Source organism: Quercus robur, chromosome 5, assembly GCF_932294415.1.
Source record: "Quercus robur chromosome 5, dhQueRobu3.1, whole genome shotgun sequence".
NCBI lineage: Eukaryota > Viridiplantae > Streptophyta > Magnoliopsida > Fagales > Fagaceae > Quercus > Quercus robur.
In genome coordinates, this window is record NC_065538.1 from 88829377 (window position 1) to 88845989 (window position 16613).

General features: G+C 32.3%; 1 protein-coding gene across 1 annotated transcript; it reads left to right on the plus strand.

Moving 5' to 3' along the window:
- Positions 1 to 5254: 5254 nt before the first annotated feature.
- On the plus strand, positions 5255 to 8718 carry LOC126727673 (coniferyl alcohol acyltransferase-like). The gene is made up of 2 exons (XM_050433596.1): positions 5255 to 5781; positions 7448 to 8718. Exons 1-2 carry the CDS (start codon positions 5338 to 5340, stop codon positions 8417 to 8419), a joined length of 1416 nt encoding a protein of 471 aa, XP_050289553.1. The 5' UTR covers positions 5255 to 5337; the 3' UTR covers positions 8420 to 8718.
- The last annotated feature ends 7895 nt before the right edge of the window (positions 8719 to 16613 follow it).

The following is a 16613-nucleotide window of genomic DNA, read 5'->3' on the forward strand; positions in this document are numbered from 1 at the left end:
TAAGACATTTTCGTTAACTTTTGTTAAAATTTTTTGAAAAAAAAAATCTAGAAAATATTTTTCAATCATTAATTGAATTTTTTTTAATTTAAAAAATTTGAAGAAAAATTTATAAAATTGAAAAATTAACCACAACATATAACAAAAGTTAATGAAAAAACCTTAATTGAGTAAATTTGAAAGTTAGAAGATTGAAATGAACAAAAATAAAGTTAGAAGATTGAAATAAAATCTCAAGAAACTTATAGAGCCAGTTTTACATAAAAAAAAAAAAAAAAAAGGGTCAGACACGAAAAGTGGTGCAGGCAAGGAAGCGCTGTCCTAATTTGACCGACACATATATATATATATATATATATATATATATATATGGTGCTGTTAGATTGTTCATGTTTATTTCTTTCTTTTATATATGTAAAATGCCAAGAAGAAACGAACATGCTTTATTGCATTTGTCAGTTTCGTCTGCACCATTTTTTTAATTTTGCTGCACTAGCTACTTGTTTGGCTGTATAACCTTATAAACTAAAAGCAGCATGAGGGACGTCCAAATCTCTTGTTAGATTTTGACTGAAACAGGCAAACTATTGTAAATTTCTAGTTTGAATGCATTTTCCTTTTTACCAATATATATATATATATATATATATATATATATGGATGAAGGAACGAATCTTCCAAGATGACAGTAGTCCTGTGGCTTTACTCCTCACACCATTCCTTTCCCACTGGAGTACTAGTACGTTCATTGCGCAATAATTCGTTATTATAAACTTTTTTACTCAGACTTTGTTGTTTTTGTAGAAAAACTCTAATTCAATACCAATAAGTCTAATAGTGACTTTAGTTTGGTCGGGTGAAAAGTGGGAAATGAAAATGAGAGAAATTAATAAAAGTGAGGAGAAAATAGGGAAGGAGGGAGAGGGTCTTTGATGGTAAATTACCCATCTACATCGTCCCTCCATACATATCTAGAGGTTTTTATTTATTTATTTATTTATTTTATTTAATAGGCCTATAAGAGTAAATTTATATAAATTATATTATTCATATTCTTATTTTTCAATTACAGAAGAGAGATTTTTATCCCTCATTTTTTCATTCTCTCAACTAAATACATATGATAGAAAATTAGATTTTTTTTTTTCTACTATTATTTTTCTAATATCCCCAAATCAAAATAGCATAAAATTAAAAAATGCTTTACAATTATCTATGTGACAAAATATTAATGGTGGATAATAAAGTGGTATTAATGATTTTTTTTTTTTTTTTTGAATAGAGTGGTGGTGGTAACAATTGACCTATATAAGAACCAACGATTATGAAGTTTATTGAGAAAAATATTGTCTATAGAATATAGATTACTCATTCAATATAATATTGTAGATTACTCATTCAAGATAAACAACTTACAGCATTTGGATATATATTCGCTTTGCTTCTTTCTTAAGAAAAGAAAAATAGTACTAACTGATCATTAATTAGTACTAGTTCATCAACATAAAAACCAAATAGGAAGTACGTTACCTATATTGTAATTCCGACTTCCTCTTCTTTTTCTTCTTCTTTTTTTAATTTTTTAATTTTTTTTCACGTTGCTAAATAATTACTTATATCATATGATAGACTTTAGTCGCACCAGTGAGTCATTTTAATTTTATACAAATGCATCATCATCATATATTCAAGTGAGATGATGCATTTGTATAAAATTATTGAAGTGATGATGATGCATTTGGCTATGTTGGTCAAAATAAATGTCCCTTTGGCTATATTCGAAATGTACCATTTCTATGATCTATTACTGCATTTTTGTCGGAAGCATGGTTGTTAAAAGTCTAGGCAGTGGAATTTGACCGTAAAAAGCTACCATAGGACGTTTGCAGCGGAAATTGAGGATGTGACAAGAACGACCAGTTCTGAGTCAAAAAAAGAGAGAAGAAAATAAAAATATAATAATGAGCCCATTTCACTTACCCCCTTGAATGCCACAAAGGACCAAATAAGTTTGTATGTACCTTCCCTCAACCTCTAGCACAACACCTCCACTACCCAGTCACCACCACCGCGCCTCCACCATACCCATCACGCCACCACTGCCCACTGTCTACCAAAATCCCACCGGAACAAAAACCCATATTAAAAAAAAACCCAGCTTCACAACAGAAGGAAAAAAAAAAATGCAAAACTGAGAAGAACCAAAGTCCAACCATGTGGAATCCAAAATCCAGCGCCGTGACCTCGCCATGACCTCGCCGTGACCCACGCCGATCTCCACCAAACCCATCGCCAATCTGAGCAACCCACAACCCAATCTGAGCAACCCGCAACCTACAATGCCGTGACCCATGCCAATCTCCACCAAACCCATCACTAATCTGAGCAACCCACAACCCACTTCAGCCATACCCACAGAACAACCACAGAACCCGCCGATCACAGTAAAAAATTAAAAAAAAAAAAAAAAAAACCACTGATCCACTGGCGTGGAGGCCCAACCACCGGCACCAAGATAGAGAGTGAGAGTTGAGAGCAATTCAGAGATAGAGAGAGGGAGACGAAATGTTAGGAAAGAGAGAGAGAGTTGAGATGTATAAGGAGAGAGAAAGAATAAATTTGATTAAAAAACCTAAACAATAGTCTACAGTGCAATTTTACATGTAGAATTGCATTGTAGCACTATTGAAAATATTTTTGCAATAGTTGAGATTTAGAAGCTCGGATGCAGCTTGCTTTTTGTGTGAAAATGGTAAAGTTTTCTTACATATGCCATTTACATACCAAATATAATTTTATATATATAATTTTTTTTATAGCTATACCAAAATTATCAATTTTGTTTGGTGGCCGTGCCAATTTCCTTATTGGTTTTAAAATTGTTTTATTTTGATAAAATATTGAGTGATATAATATTATTTAAAGTTGCATTAAGTTTAACTTGAACTAAACTCTATTATTATTATTCTTATTATTATTATATAACACAAAGCAATAATTAAATTTTTATTGCATTGTGTTATACAATTTTCAATATCTATCAATTCAAAATCAAATTTAAAAAAAACACATTTTTAATGAAAAAAAATGTCATATGTAGGCAAAATAACAAAATTTCAAATAGTTGAAAGAAAACATCAAACTTTTATCGGGCTTAACAAAATTTCCCTTCCTTGATTCGACAACTCCACCAATGCCTTCAAGTTAGGTTGGAGATTTTCCGATTTAAGAAAGTTGGATCGGGCTGGAAAATACCCCAAACCTAACCTTACCTCTAATTGTGAGGATGAGCCATATATATATATAACTTTCCTAAACATGATTTGGTTACATGTAGACTACTCTTCAAACTTTTTTTTTTTCTTTAGAAATTTTTTTAAATTACTATAAATTTTATTATAAATGATTTACAAATTAACGTGAAAATAAATGTAATTGATGATTTTTGTATAACATTTAAAAGTTGACATATTGGTTTGTAAAATTTACGTAATGAAATTTGTAATATTCCTACAGAATCACTTCTTTGATGTAATATCCCCGTAGCATCAATTTGTTGTAGTTGATTTACATAATTGATGATGTGGCTTGATGTGCCTTTTTTTAGGATTCACCAACATTACTTAATTGAATAACAATCACCACCTATCATGAAGACATTAGGGAATATTTTTTTTATAAAATTTATTGCATATCTAGACTTATTGTGTTATAAAAAATTGTGAGTGGTTGACTCATATAAAAGTGATTTAGTCTAATCAAAACTTGGCATGTTAGCAAGTAATTTGTTTGTTTGTTTGTTTTTTTTTTTTTTTTTTTTTTTTTTGTCCCTAGCATTTTCCCTAAAGTTTTTATTGTTTCTTTGGACAACAAAATAACAATAATAAAATAGACGATGCAAGTATTGTCATGCAATTTCTTTGTTGTGAAAAAAAAAATTGGCAAACAATATGAAAGTAATAAACAATTACTCATAATTTATCACATCAAAGTTATGACAAAAGTCAAAAATTGCGACTCAAAAGTTTATTATAAGTCTAAGTGTAGTTAGGGTTTGATTTATTTTCAGTACTTTTTTAATTGAAATCTCCTTTTACTTTAATGAGAAACTGTCACATTGCTCACTAACTAAATAAAAATGTGGAAATTAAAGTCCATTATCACTTGCTATTGTGTATTTAAAATAAAAGGAGATATCCAGTTAAAAAAGAACTAAAAATAAGCTAAACCTGTGTAGTTGATAGTGACATCCAATATTTTTTTAATTGAAATTTCATTTTGTTTTAATAAGAAACTGTCAAATTGTCCATTAACTAAATAAAAGGTGGAGATTAATTAAAGTCCACTACCACTTGCTTAACCCGTGTAGTTGATAGTGAGATCCTCCAAAGTTCAGATTAAATCCAGCGATTAGGTGGTTGTAAGTAAAATGAGTATATTTTTTTTTTATTGGTTGATGAGAGTGAGTCCTTGTTAAGCTAGGTGCATAAAATTATACAAATACGCAGAAAGGGTCCAAATTAAATTATACACCCTTTGCTTTCTTTGTTTATATTATTGATTTTTTAAACACGGCAGTTACTTTGTTGGTATCGCAAGGGCTGTATGTAAGTGCCAATCCCACGTTGGAGAAGCCAAAGCCTTTGCTTTGAACAATCAGCTACTGTCGTGATTATCTTTTTCTTTTATTTATACGAACTGTCTTGTATTTCATATTTTCCATTTTCTAGCTTTACTAGCTAAAAGATTTCCGTTTTTACCAAAAGAAAAAAAAAATGTTTATAAGAAGAAAAGATTTAAAAAAGTTTATCCAAAAAAAGAAAAAGAAAAGATACTTGTGCAAATTGATTTTGGGTAGTTGGCTTAGGGTCCGTTTGGATTGAACTTATTGTTACTGAAACTGAAAACACTGTAGCAAAATAATTTTTAAATATATAAATAGTACCGTAAAACCTATTTTTAATAATTTTTTAATATATAAACAGTATTGCTACAGTGATGAATAGTATGTAAACAGCGACAGAACAATATGTAACAGTAAAATTTGTTTCATAAATAATAAATTTTGCTCCCTTAAATGCGTGAAAGCAAAAAAAAAAAGAAAACGTTTCCGCTGAATCCAAACCCAGTTGCATAGCTATTTCCTAGGTGTAATACTTTTCTATTCTACAAAGGCCTACCTTGACTAAATGATTAATTAAGAAAAATGTCACACACAGTCCCACACAGGGGCCTCTATATATCCACTCCCCTATCAAACCCCATCAACCATATTTCAAAACTATTGTCTTATACTCTTATAGTCTCTTACTGCTGTCTCTCTTTCTCTCTGTAAACATGGGTTCAGAAGGAGGAGGAGGAGGAGAGTTGAATGTGAAAGTGAGCAAGAGGGAGGTTGTGGCAGCAGTGCTGCCACTGCAAGAGCATTGGCTACCACTATCCAACCTAGACTTGCTTCTACCCCCAGTTGATGTGGGTGTGTTTTTCTGTTACAAGAAGAACACCAGCTTACTGGGAAAGGACCTCTCTAATAATTTTGGCTCCATGGTTGGGGTTCTTAAGAAGGCCTTGGCCCAAGCTCTCGTGACATACTATGCTTTTGCTGGTGAGGTGGTGTCAAACCCTGTTGGTGAACCTGAGATTCTTTGCAATAACCGTGGTGTGGACTTTGTCGAAGCTTTTGCTGAGGCAGAGCTTAAAGACCTCGACTTTTATAACCCTGATGACACCATTGAAGGCAAACTTGTGCCCAAGAAGAAGAATGGTGTGCTCGCTGTCCAGGTTCGTCACGTGTTTCTTATTCCCAATGTATTCACGTACACCCCATACGCACACACACATAGCGGTAATATTTTTTGGCTCCTGCTAGAGCGAAAATTATCTTAGTGTATAAAAAGTCCCTATCACATTATAACGTCAATCTTTCTCCAACCCCTAATACATCTCAAATGAACCCTTTTTTTTTCCTTTAAAGGGAGAAAATCCTGGAAACTTTTTTTGGATATAATTTTTTTTTTCTCCCTAAAATGTGTTTTTGGAAGATGCTAGCCACATAACTTTACATGCAAACAATTCAATTTTAATAGCCAGTAGAGTATTTTGCGATGAAATAAAAATCTGAAATAATAAGAAATGAGAATAGTTTTTGACACTACTTTGAAAAAAACATTATGCCTTTTTGATTTATTTTATTTATGATTATCTATTTATAAATAAATAGATCAAAACCAAAAATAGATTTTATCTTAATTAAAACCACTTTTAATGAAGTAGTATTACTTAATTTGTTTTTAAATCAGAAATATTCCTTGTCTTTGTTTAGGCATCTCATGGAATCCAGTTTAGGTGTTACATTTCCTTTATTAAAAAACTTGTGAGGTCCCCAAGTTATCCAAACTCACAAATATCCGAAATTAGGCGGCTGATCAAAGTTTGATGTACCGTCACCACACAAGAAACTAATATGAAAAAGATGCGTTTTACTTTTTGGCTTCTTCCCAAATGCCAAACTGCTGGTTTTGAAACTTTGAATGATATGTTTCATTTGGATCGTACGGATATTCGTAGTTTCAGTATGCTTTTTTTTTTTTTTGAGAATCACAGTCTGCCTCTGTTTCTAAACCATGCCGGCTGCCGCACCTTAATTTGCCGCTTCAATTATATTATAATAAAATGATCAATAATTGCTTTGAACAAATCCTAGCTACTATTTCATATGTGTTCTATTTTTTCAGTTTTTTAATTTAAATTAATTTATATATATTTTTTTTGAGGGTGAAAATTAAATTATATGGTTCGTGATATTGAACAATAACTGATAAATTGTTTTATTTTCTAATGGTCCTGGCTTGATAAGAAAATATCTTATGTGTCAGATATGAGTTCCTTAATAATGTGTAGGTTCCACGTGACTATAAAGTCTATGTTAAAAATGAAATTTAATATATATATTTTTTTGGTAAAAGGAATCAAATTTCACATTATTATTAATATTTTTTTTACTCACTTTAATTGAATTTGTCAAAAGTAAGGCATTATTTTCACACACGTGATATTGCTATAGTTAATTATAATTAACTATTTAGAAAAACAAGCTGTAAAAAATGGATTTTTTTTTTTTTTTTTTTTGTAATAAAAAAATGGAATCAATTATATATGTAGGACTAACAAACTTCATAAATTAATCATATTTCGGAGAGAAAAAAAAAAGAATAAAATTAATTAAAAAAGAAAGGCTCCTTTTGATATTAATTATTATATACCAAAAGTCATAACCTACTAACCCAATAACTTGTTAAAATTAAAACAGCAACCAATCCAAATAAACACGACAAGTACATGAATTTGGTGAGGACGAATTAGTCAAATATTAAATGTTTGACAAGGCACGTAGTAAAAAAAAAAATACTAATACTGACATTTTTGGTTTTATATTTGGAATATGCAGGCAACCGAGCTCAAGTGTGGTGGGTTGGTTGTGGCGTGCACGTTTGACCATAGAATTGCAGACGCCTACTCGGCCAACCTATTTCTTGTGTCATGGGCTGAGATGGCTCAGTCTAAACCCATCTCTACGGTGCCATGTTTTCGTCGTTCTTTACTCAATCCTAGACGCCCTGGTTCAATTCATCCATCTTTGAACGACATGTATGTTCCAGTGACCTCATTGCCTCCACCCAAAGACCCACAACCTGGCGATGATTATCTTATTAGCCGCATATACTACATTAAAGCTGACCAACTCAACCTGCTCCAATCACTAGCTACCACAACCAATGGTTGCAGGAGGACTAAACTAGAGTCCTTTAGTGCCTTCTTGTGGAAGATGGTTGCTAAACATGCTATTCTTAACAATGTGGACAAAAAGGTAACCAAAATGGGCATTGTTGTGGATGGTAGGACAAGGTTAAGTGATGGAGATATAGACAAAGCTTCACTCATGGGGTCTTACTTTGGAAATGTGCTATCCATACCTTATGGAGGCAAGGAAGTAAATGAGATTGATGAAAATCCATTGAGTTATGTGGCCAATGAAGTTCATGATTTCTTGGATGGTGCAGTGACCAAGGAACATTTCTTGGGGCTCATAGATTGGGTGGAGTCTCATCGTCCAGTGCCAGGGTTGGCTAAGATATATTGTAGTGGGAGTGAAGATGGACCAGCTTTTGTGGTATCATCAGGGCAAAGGTTCCCAGAGTCAAAGGTGGATTTTGGATGGGGTAAGCCAATATTTGGGTCATACCATTTTCCATGGGGAGGTGACTCAGGGTATGTGATGCCAATGCCAAGTCCAAGTTGCAACGGTGACTGGGTTGTGTACGTGCACCTCTTGAAAGGCCAAGTGGAGTTGATAGAGACTGAAGCTGCTCATCTCTTTAGACCCTTGACTTTTGATTATCTCCAACATTGTGCTATTTAATTGCTTATTTGTCGTGCTTTGTTCAATTTGGACGGCTTCAAATGGTGGAGTTGGAACCTTGGAAGTCATATATATGCGTACTTGTGTATGTAACTAAGTGTGCTCAATGCCTAGTGGGATTGGACAATCGTTCGCTTCGCAACTTTTTCTTTTACTTTGTTGTATTATATTATGATGGTGATCTTTATCTACTGTTTGTAATTACCTTTTTATTTTATTATTAATTTTTATTCAATGTACCAACCCACCATCTCTTTATCATTGATAATATTAATTGACTACTCTCTCAACTCTTTCAATTCTTCTTCTTTTTCTTTATTTATTAATTTTACATTCATAAATGAAATTTCGATGTGCCTTCCATTGTCTACCGCCTATTACAAGCAAAAATGATAACAGCTACAGCTACTATAGTTGTATGATATAATATAGCCACGTTTTTAAGGTGCAGTTTTTGTGCTAGACACATATATTATGATATATAAACAGTATTATGATTCATTAAAATAATAGGAGTTCTTTTTAAGATACAAAATAATAGGAATTAGGAATACTAGTCGCTAACCCGTGCGATGCATGGGATGGTTAAACAAAATTTATACACATTCACTTTTATTGGTACAATCATTTGAAAATAATTCTAACTAATACCCAAATGTAAGAGACACATTAACTTATTATTTAAAGTAGCATTCTGAAGAATTTACACATATTGTGCAATTAAGCCTTAATTTCTCATCAACGGTTAGAAATATAAACTGCAAATATATAAATAAAGACCATGACTTGAGAATGACGCATTAAACTTCAAATTAGAGTAGTAATGTTACTTTCTCAATCTTTGCTCAGTTGTAATAATAATATAGAGGAAATTCAAAACATGGAAAGAAAATAAAAATTACAACAATTAATTTCATTATCTTTCATGCTATAATTTGTAATTGTACGGAATTAAGTCAACTCAATTTAAGTAGTTGTAATAAAATTGGCTTCTACTATTCTTTATTCTATAGAGATATGAACATATTGGATTTCTCAAACAATTACCGGTATTGCAATAAAATGATTTATTATTGAAAATAAGAAACAAAAAAAATCTCTCTATAGCTTAAGAAACACAATATACGAAAATTAAAGAGAGAATTTTCGGAGGACAAAATATTATAGATAATTTAAAAGAATTTTGGTTTAATTCATGAACACTATAACTCCATAAAATTCATACTAATAATAATATTTTATGATAGCGCAGTTAGAATTTTGGTTTAATTCTTGATCCAAAAGGGTCTAAAAAGCACACAAAATCATTTCAAAAACAAAAATATGAGACAAAGTAATTACTTTCCGTTGCCAATGAAATCGTCTTTTATATTGCTGTTCCAAACTACAACACTTATCTCTCTAAGGCCTTCAATTAACGAAAACACAAACTTTTCTTGGAATACCGGATTATTATGACCATCTATACACACATACAAAAAACAAAATCAACATAACTCACTATAACTCTATAGAAGCCTAAAAAATATAAAAAGAAATTAAAGGGGTTGAATTTGATATTTACGTTTGGAGAGAGAGAGTTTGCAGAAACCGTGGTTTTATATTTCTTAACTTGAGAGAGGGGTAAGGTTGCTAGGGTTTTGAGGAGTTATAATGTTTTTGTTTTTATTTTTTATTTTTTAAATATTGTGTTGACGTGGAAAATTGTGGTGCCAGCAGAGACTTCGATTTTATATATATATATATATATATATATATAGATTACAAATAAAGAGTGATGTTATTGAAACTACTAATTTTACTAAATTTTAAGTGACACCATATATATTTTTGTCATATCAATTTATAAGTATTATGTAGTTAAAATTTATAATAATTTTAACTATTTTCCTAAATACGTAATTATTAATGCCTGTTTTTCAAAGTCTAAATTAATCTCGTTTTATATATATATATATATATATATATTTATATATATTTTTGATACAATGTTATATTATATTATATAGCCCATACAAATGAAATCTATCTCGTGTTATAGGGATCCGTATATACAAATTTTAGTAAAATTTATTTTTTATAAAAAAAATTGGGTCTTACGGCACTATTCACAAATTTAAAAATTATTTTGCTACAGTATTTTCAGTTTTGAGCAATAAGCGGTATCCAAACAAACCTATATATAGGGAGAAAAATACTTGCGTTTGTGCCTTAGCAAGACTCATGAGGAGTTAGGGAAGTTATTTTATGAGACCTATATCAGGCACAGATTCCTTCATTTTGGGACCTAGAGCGAGTTATATTTTTTTATTAAATATTTTGTTATTGAGTTCTATTAATAGTGTCCTTAGAACATTTGTTAATGAATAATTTTAGGAAAATTTTAATATCATTTTCATGGAAAATATAAAAAATTGAATAAAAAAAAAACAATTGCTTTTTTCTTTTCGCATAAAAAGTTTCTAAAGATATTTTCTAAAATAATGTCATTAGGGTATCCGTTAATTTTTCTTTTATTTTTTATATAAATTTTTTAATATCATAATGTATTTTTTCATTAAAATTCATTCTTCTTGCATGTTGAGATTCAAAACTACTAATAATTATTAATGTATTATTCTATCTCTCTCTCTCTCTCTCTCTCTCTCTCTTATAAAAGAAATTTTATATCCATGTGCATATTTTCTAGTAAACATTTATATTTATGAAAAAAAAATGTACAAATAAAAGAAATCTTGCCTTAAATATCAAATTATAATGATTAAATTAAAATCAAACTTAGTGTTAACAAAACCAAGAATAGTTATATGTTAAAAATCAAATACTATGTTCGGGCATAAAATTTAAATAAAAAGGTGTACTTATTTAATATTTCAATAAATTTAGATATTATAAAATATAAATTTAGAGTTTGAAGGATAAAATCTTCTTGATATTTTTACCGTTCATTGATTAAGAAAGTATGAGTATAATTAAGAAACAAACAAACAATAAAAATTAAACACAGTGCTTAAGAAATTAGAAGTGTGGTAATTAGTGAACATATCTTTGGAAAAGCGAACAATTATATTTTCAAGTTGTTTCACGTGTTCTTTTAGGCGAAGAGGAATAGGAAAAGGAAGACGAACACTAAGACTTATACAGTTATACATCAAAATGAAGGAGACTGTACGTGAAGAGGACATTTCCATTTTCGTTTTCAACACGTATTAAAAACTTGCCTCACGATGATATCAATTTTGGTTAAACCAAGGGTGTCAATACCGTACCGGAGGCTGTACCGGTTTGGCCAGCGATACGATATATTTCGGATACCGGTCAATACCAGTGTACCGTTTCAGGTTTACTGCTATTTTATATATTTAATATATATATATAAATATATACACACACAAAATCTCTATTTACCATAAAACATTACCTTAAAAATCTTTGTTTACCATAAAACATTAATTCAATTGTTCTTTGCATATAAAGAAAAAAAAAAATATACAATATAAAAAACAAAAAACTTAATTATTCATCATACAAACAAAACTAAAAAGTTGCTACTTAAAAAAAAAAAAAAAAAAAAAAAAAAAAAAAAAAAACCTATAAGGTTCTATTGATGTGATGCAATTAATGCATCACAATATCACATAATGTGGGGCTTAAAACTGAAAAGAAGCTAAAAGGCTGAACCATTCAGCCCATCTTTTATTAAAAAAATATAAGTTTTCAACATTTCCAAGGCTAGTCACGTGTAAAAGGGCTTAAGAAATTTCAAATAGCACAAAACAAAGAAGGAGATACCACATAGCAATGTTCATTGTTCAGCAAACAAAGAGAAGAAATCAGAGCAATGGAGAAGGACAATAGACGAGAAGAAGAAAAAGAAAAAAAAAGGAAGAAGAAGATCTAATTGGCGATGTCAATGTGGTGGCAACTTGCTGCACTGGGGTTTGTTCAAATCATGCATTTCTTCTATTTTTCCTTTCAGTTTTTGTACCGGCCGAATTTCTCTTTTCCGGCCGAAACGTCCGGTATACTCCGGTATTGTCCGGTATAGGCCGGTATCTTGAGCGGTACATTTTGAAGGTGTTTTGGTACCGGTTCATCGACCGGTACGAAGAATTCCGGCCGTACTGGCCGGTACGGTACGGTACGGTATCAACATCCTTGGGTTAAACACGGGTCGTAGGTGAGGCAAGTTTTTAATACGTGTTGAAAACGAAAATGGAAATGGATAACAACCGTTTTGATTGGACAGGAAATGGATATAGAGTGCGAATCACATTGATTACATTTCCTAGGGTGTGAAATGAGAAATGAGAAATGAGAAATGAGAATGAGAGGGGCTAGCTATCTCTCTCTCTTTTGGGGTGATATTTTAGATGTCCCAAATGATCCTATAAAATTCTCTTCTCAAATATATGTAAAAAGATCTACAAGCTACTAAGGCTACAGTACTCAATAAATAAATAATAAATTTTAGAATTTTGTACTTGATGCATATTTATTAATTTAGGTTGAAACTTGATCTAATATGGTATTTGTTTGGAATCCCATAGTTTTTGGAAGCTTATTAGTTAAAAATGAGACCAAAAAAAATATATAATTTTTAATAGCTTTTATTCTAATTTTTTTTGTCAAAAAAGATTAAAATTAGCTTATTTTCAACCAAAAAAAAATAATTTTAATTTTGTTATTATTTTTTTTTATGAAAAGAAACTAAAACAAAAGGTAAAAATGTTTTGCCGAATGAACATTTAGGCTTTGGTCATTGATTCAGTTAAAATTTAGATTAAAAATTGGGAATATTTTGCAAAAAAAAATTAAAAAATTAAAATGGTAAACAAATTAGTAGATCACATCCTTTAACAATTTTTTTACAAATTTTTTTTAATGATGACATCCTTAAGGTATAGTGTAGGGACACGATTATTTAACGACTCAAGAATGACATTGAACTCGTATGTAAAGGGCCCTAACAATATGATTTGTAGAGAGTGGGCTTGAAAGGCAGGACCTTGGTCACAGTTCAGCGGTTTAGTCGTGGTTTTTATGGAAGCTTATATATGTGCGGACTTGGCTTGACTAGCTAAGCATTCCATTGGTGCGGATTGTAGGATTTGAGTCCTCGGACGTAGTCCGAGGAGCATAGTATCCTTCCCCTTCTTCCTTTTGTAGGATTTTTCCCTCCTTCACGGGGATCCCTTCCCCTTGGCTCTCTTTTCCTTTTATACTAGTGTTCACTTCCCTTTTGGTATCCACGTGTAAGTTTCACTTTTCTGGGGTATAGACCTGTCCTATCAATCCATACATCGAGTGGTTGGGGGTGGTTGGAAAAGTTAAATAGCATGGTTTGGAGCATGGGCTTGTCAGATGCAGGGTTCTGTACTAAGATGTTGGCAGCTTTTTCCCTTGTCCTGCCCTTGTACTGATTTTGTTCTTTTCTTTAAGCGTTTTGTGAGGTGCCGAGCATAAAATCGTCCTCGGCCATATATGTGGGCCTTGTCCGGATTTATACTTTGCGTCCTCGGAAATTATTTTCCTTGGCTTGGATCCTGGGCCCTATTATGAAGTGGGCCGGGCCCACAAATTCTCGGGCCCCACATATAGTATATGAATATAAATAATATGTAAATAAATACCTAGATAATAAGTTATAATAGAATATTGATTTAACTTATCAAGAAAATATATAAAGTTGGTCCAAACTGAATCTAGGTTGTGGCCAAGAATAATTCTAGGTAGTATCACACATTTTCACACACACTTCATCACAACTATCCTATTTGGCAGGCCATAATTGACTATCTCTTACTATCACATGAATTTATCATTGTTTCTCTACCACTCAGTCTGCCACTTAAAATAGTTGTGATAAAGTGCGTGGTACCAGAATTATTTGTGGACCAATCCAAAACTCAAGTTTAGTCATTTGGTTGAACCAAAAATTGAGCAGGCTAATTTGCTCCAAATAATGTCGTTTGTCTTGGCTAAAACTTCATGAGATGTAGTTTTGCAACCTAGAGTGAACACAATTATGAATGACACATAGTTTAGTGAAATGACATGCTGAATTGGATTCAATCGTATATGTCATTTAGGTAGCAATATTTGAATTGTCCTAAATGACACATAATTTAGTGAAATGACTTGTAGGTTAGTAAATTTGTATTAATTCAATAATATGAAACTATCTAGCAAAATGTCCCTATTTAGAAACTCAATTTTTAGAAAATCGAGTTTCAATGGAAAACTTGATTTGATGAAAATTGAGTTTCAATGGAAAACTCGATTTGATGAAAATCGAGTAATGTGAGAAATTTTACATGAAACTCAAATTCCTTAAATGGAACTCGAGTTTTTCAATGGAAAACTTGATTTGATGAAAATCGAGTAATGTGAGAAATTTTACATGGAACTCAGGTTCCTTCAATGGAACTCGAGTTCCATGTATTTTTATTTTATTTTTATTTTATTTAAGTTTAATTTCACATAACTCGATTTTCTAAAAATCGAGTTTTTCATTGAAACTCGATTTTTAGAAAATCAAGTTTAAAACAAGGGCATTTTACTAGATAGTTTTAGAATATGGGTGTTTTACTGGAAAGTTTTGGCGAAAGGAGCAAATGCTCATTTTGGCCACACATATATATATATATATATATATATATATATATATATATATTTTATTGTATGCACATTCCTTCTTCATCTTAAGGGGTGTTTGGTTTGCTCCATGTTCATTTATTACATTACGGTCACATTACCGTAATGTGAAAATTATGGTATTTTGTTCATTTTTTGTGTGCATATATAGGATTACGATAATACAAGACTACAAAGAAGCTCACATTACCAAAATCTACATTACTTATTGTTGAGAGCCATTTGTGAGAGCCCAGGTAGACAGAAAGAAAGCCTAATAATAAGGGCAACAAGGAATTGACAAAATAGATAGCAAAAAACCATTAGGCCCAAGCGGAAGGAATAATGGATCACAGGCCCAACAAATAAACAAATGGGTCTTGAAGAGGCAAGTGGGCTCAAAGAAGCCTGGAAAGAAAGAAATGGCATCTCATGGGTAGTGTATGAGGTAGAAAAGCGAGAAAGGGCCGCCGCAGGCGCAAGGCAATGTAAATTAAGAGAGTAAGGGGTTTATGGCAGGCTCATGAACCCCAAGGATGAGAATAAGGTTATTAGGTCAGGGAAGCCCAATGAAATTAGTAAAAAGCCCATGGGAGTGTGGAATTAGTAAATGGGCCGATGAAACCCAAAGAAAGCAAACGGGCCGTGGATGCCCAAAGGAAAGCTCAAAGGGACGTAGGAGCCCATAAGTAAAAGCAAAACAGTGGTTATGACAAGCCACTAAGAGAAGGAATAAACGGCTGGCCTAAAAGAGGCCCAGCAGGATTAAGTTATTACGGCAGGAATAACAACACAACATTGCAAGAAATAAAGAAAACCAAGAGTGGGTCAAAGAAATGTAAGGCCCATCATCAGACAAATTCTAGCTCTTGAATAGAGCAAGAAAACAAAGAAAAACCCACATAAGAGGTCAAAAAACATGGACGGTGAGCCTCCAGATCATGGCAAACACATGAGTAGCAGGCAGACTTTTGGACATATCTGAAAGGAAAACACGCGCAAGGCCCAGACACCACCAGCTTATATCCAGCCAATATGGGACGTGATGGGGTTATGGGCCAAAGGTAAGAGGTAAATGGGGTATGGTTTGGTGGTGGGGAGAGGGCAAAATACCTATTTTGTGGCTCCTGCCCAAGCCCTTTTGGGAGGTACGTCCTGCTGGGATGACAGACCACCCAAAAGAGGCAAGGATGAGGGGGGAACTGTTAGGTGCATGCCTTGAGGGAAAGAGAGAGAAAGCATTTATACCGTGGCAGGTAAGAGTGTTACGGTGGACTGACGAATGAAACAAACCTGCCTTTATCTAGCAATGGTGAGTGTCACACAGACTTGGTGGTCGGCAAGTACGCCCAGACCAGACAAAGGCGGTTAAGGGGAAAAGTGGTAAAAAACTGGCCACGGTAGGCACTATAAAATGACCCTTGCCGTGCCCTGAAAAAAGGATCGAAATACAGAGGGCATTCACGGAGTAAAAAGAAAGCAGAGTAAAAGAAAACAAGAAAAGAAAAGAAAAAAGATAAGAGAGAAAACAGAGGAAAGAAGAGAGGAAATTGAGGAA

Bases quoted from the DNA above. Each gene is read 5' to 3' on its own strand.
- LOC126727673 (XM_050433596.1), top strand. From the start codon at position 5,338: ATGGGTTCAGAAGGAGGAGGAGGAGGAGAGTTGAATGTGAAAGTGAGC. The intron at 5,782-7,447 runs GTTCGTCACGTG...TGGAATATGCAG, and splicing joins ATGGTGTGCTCGCTGTCCAG to GCAACCGAGCTCAAGTGTGG.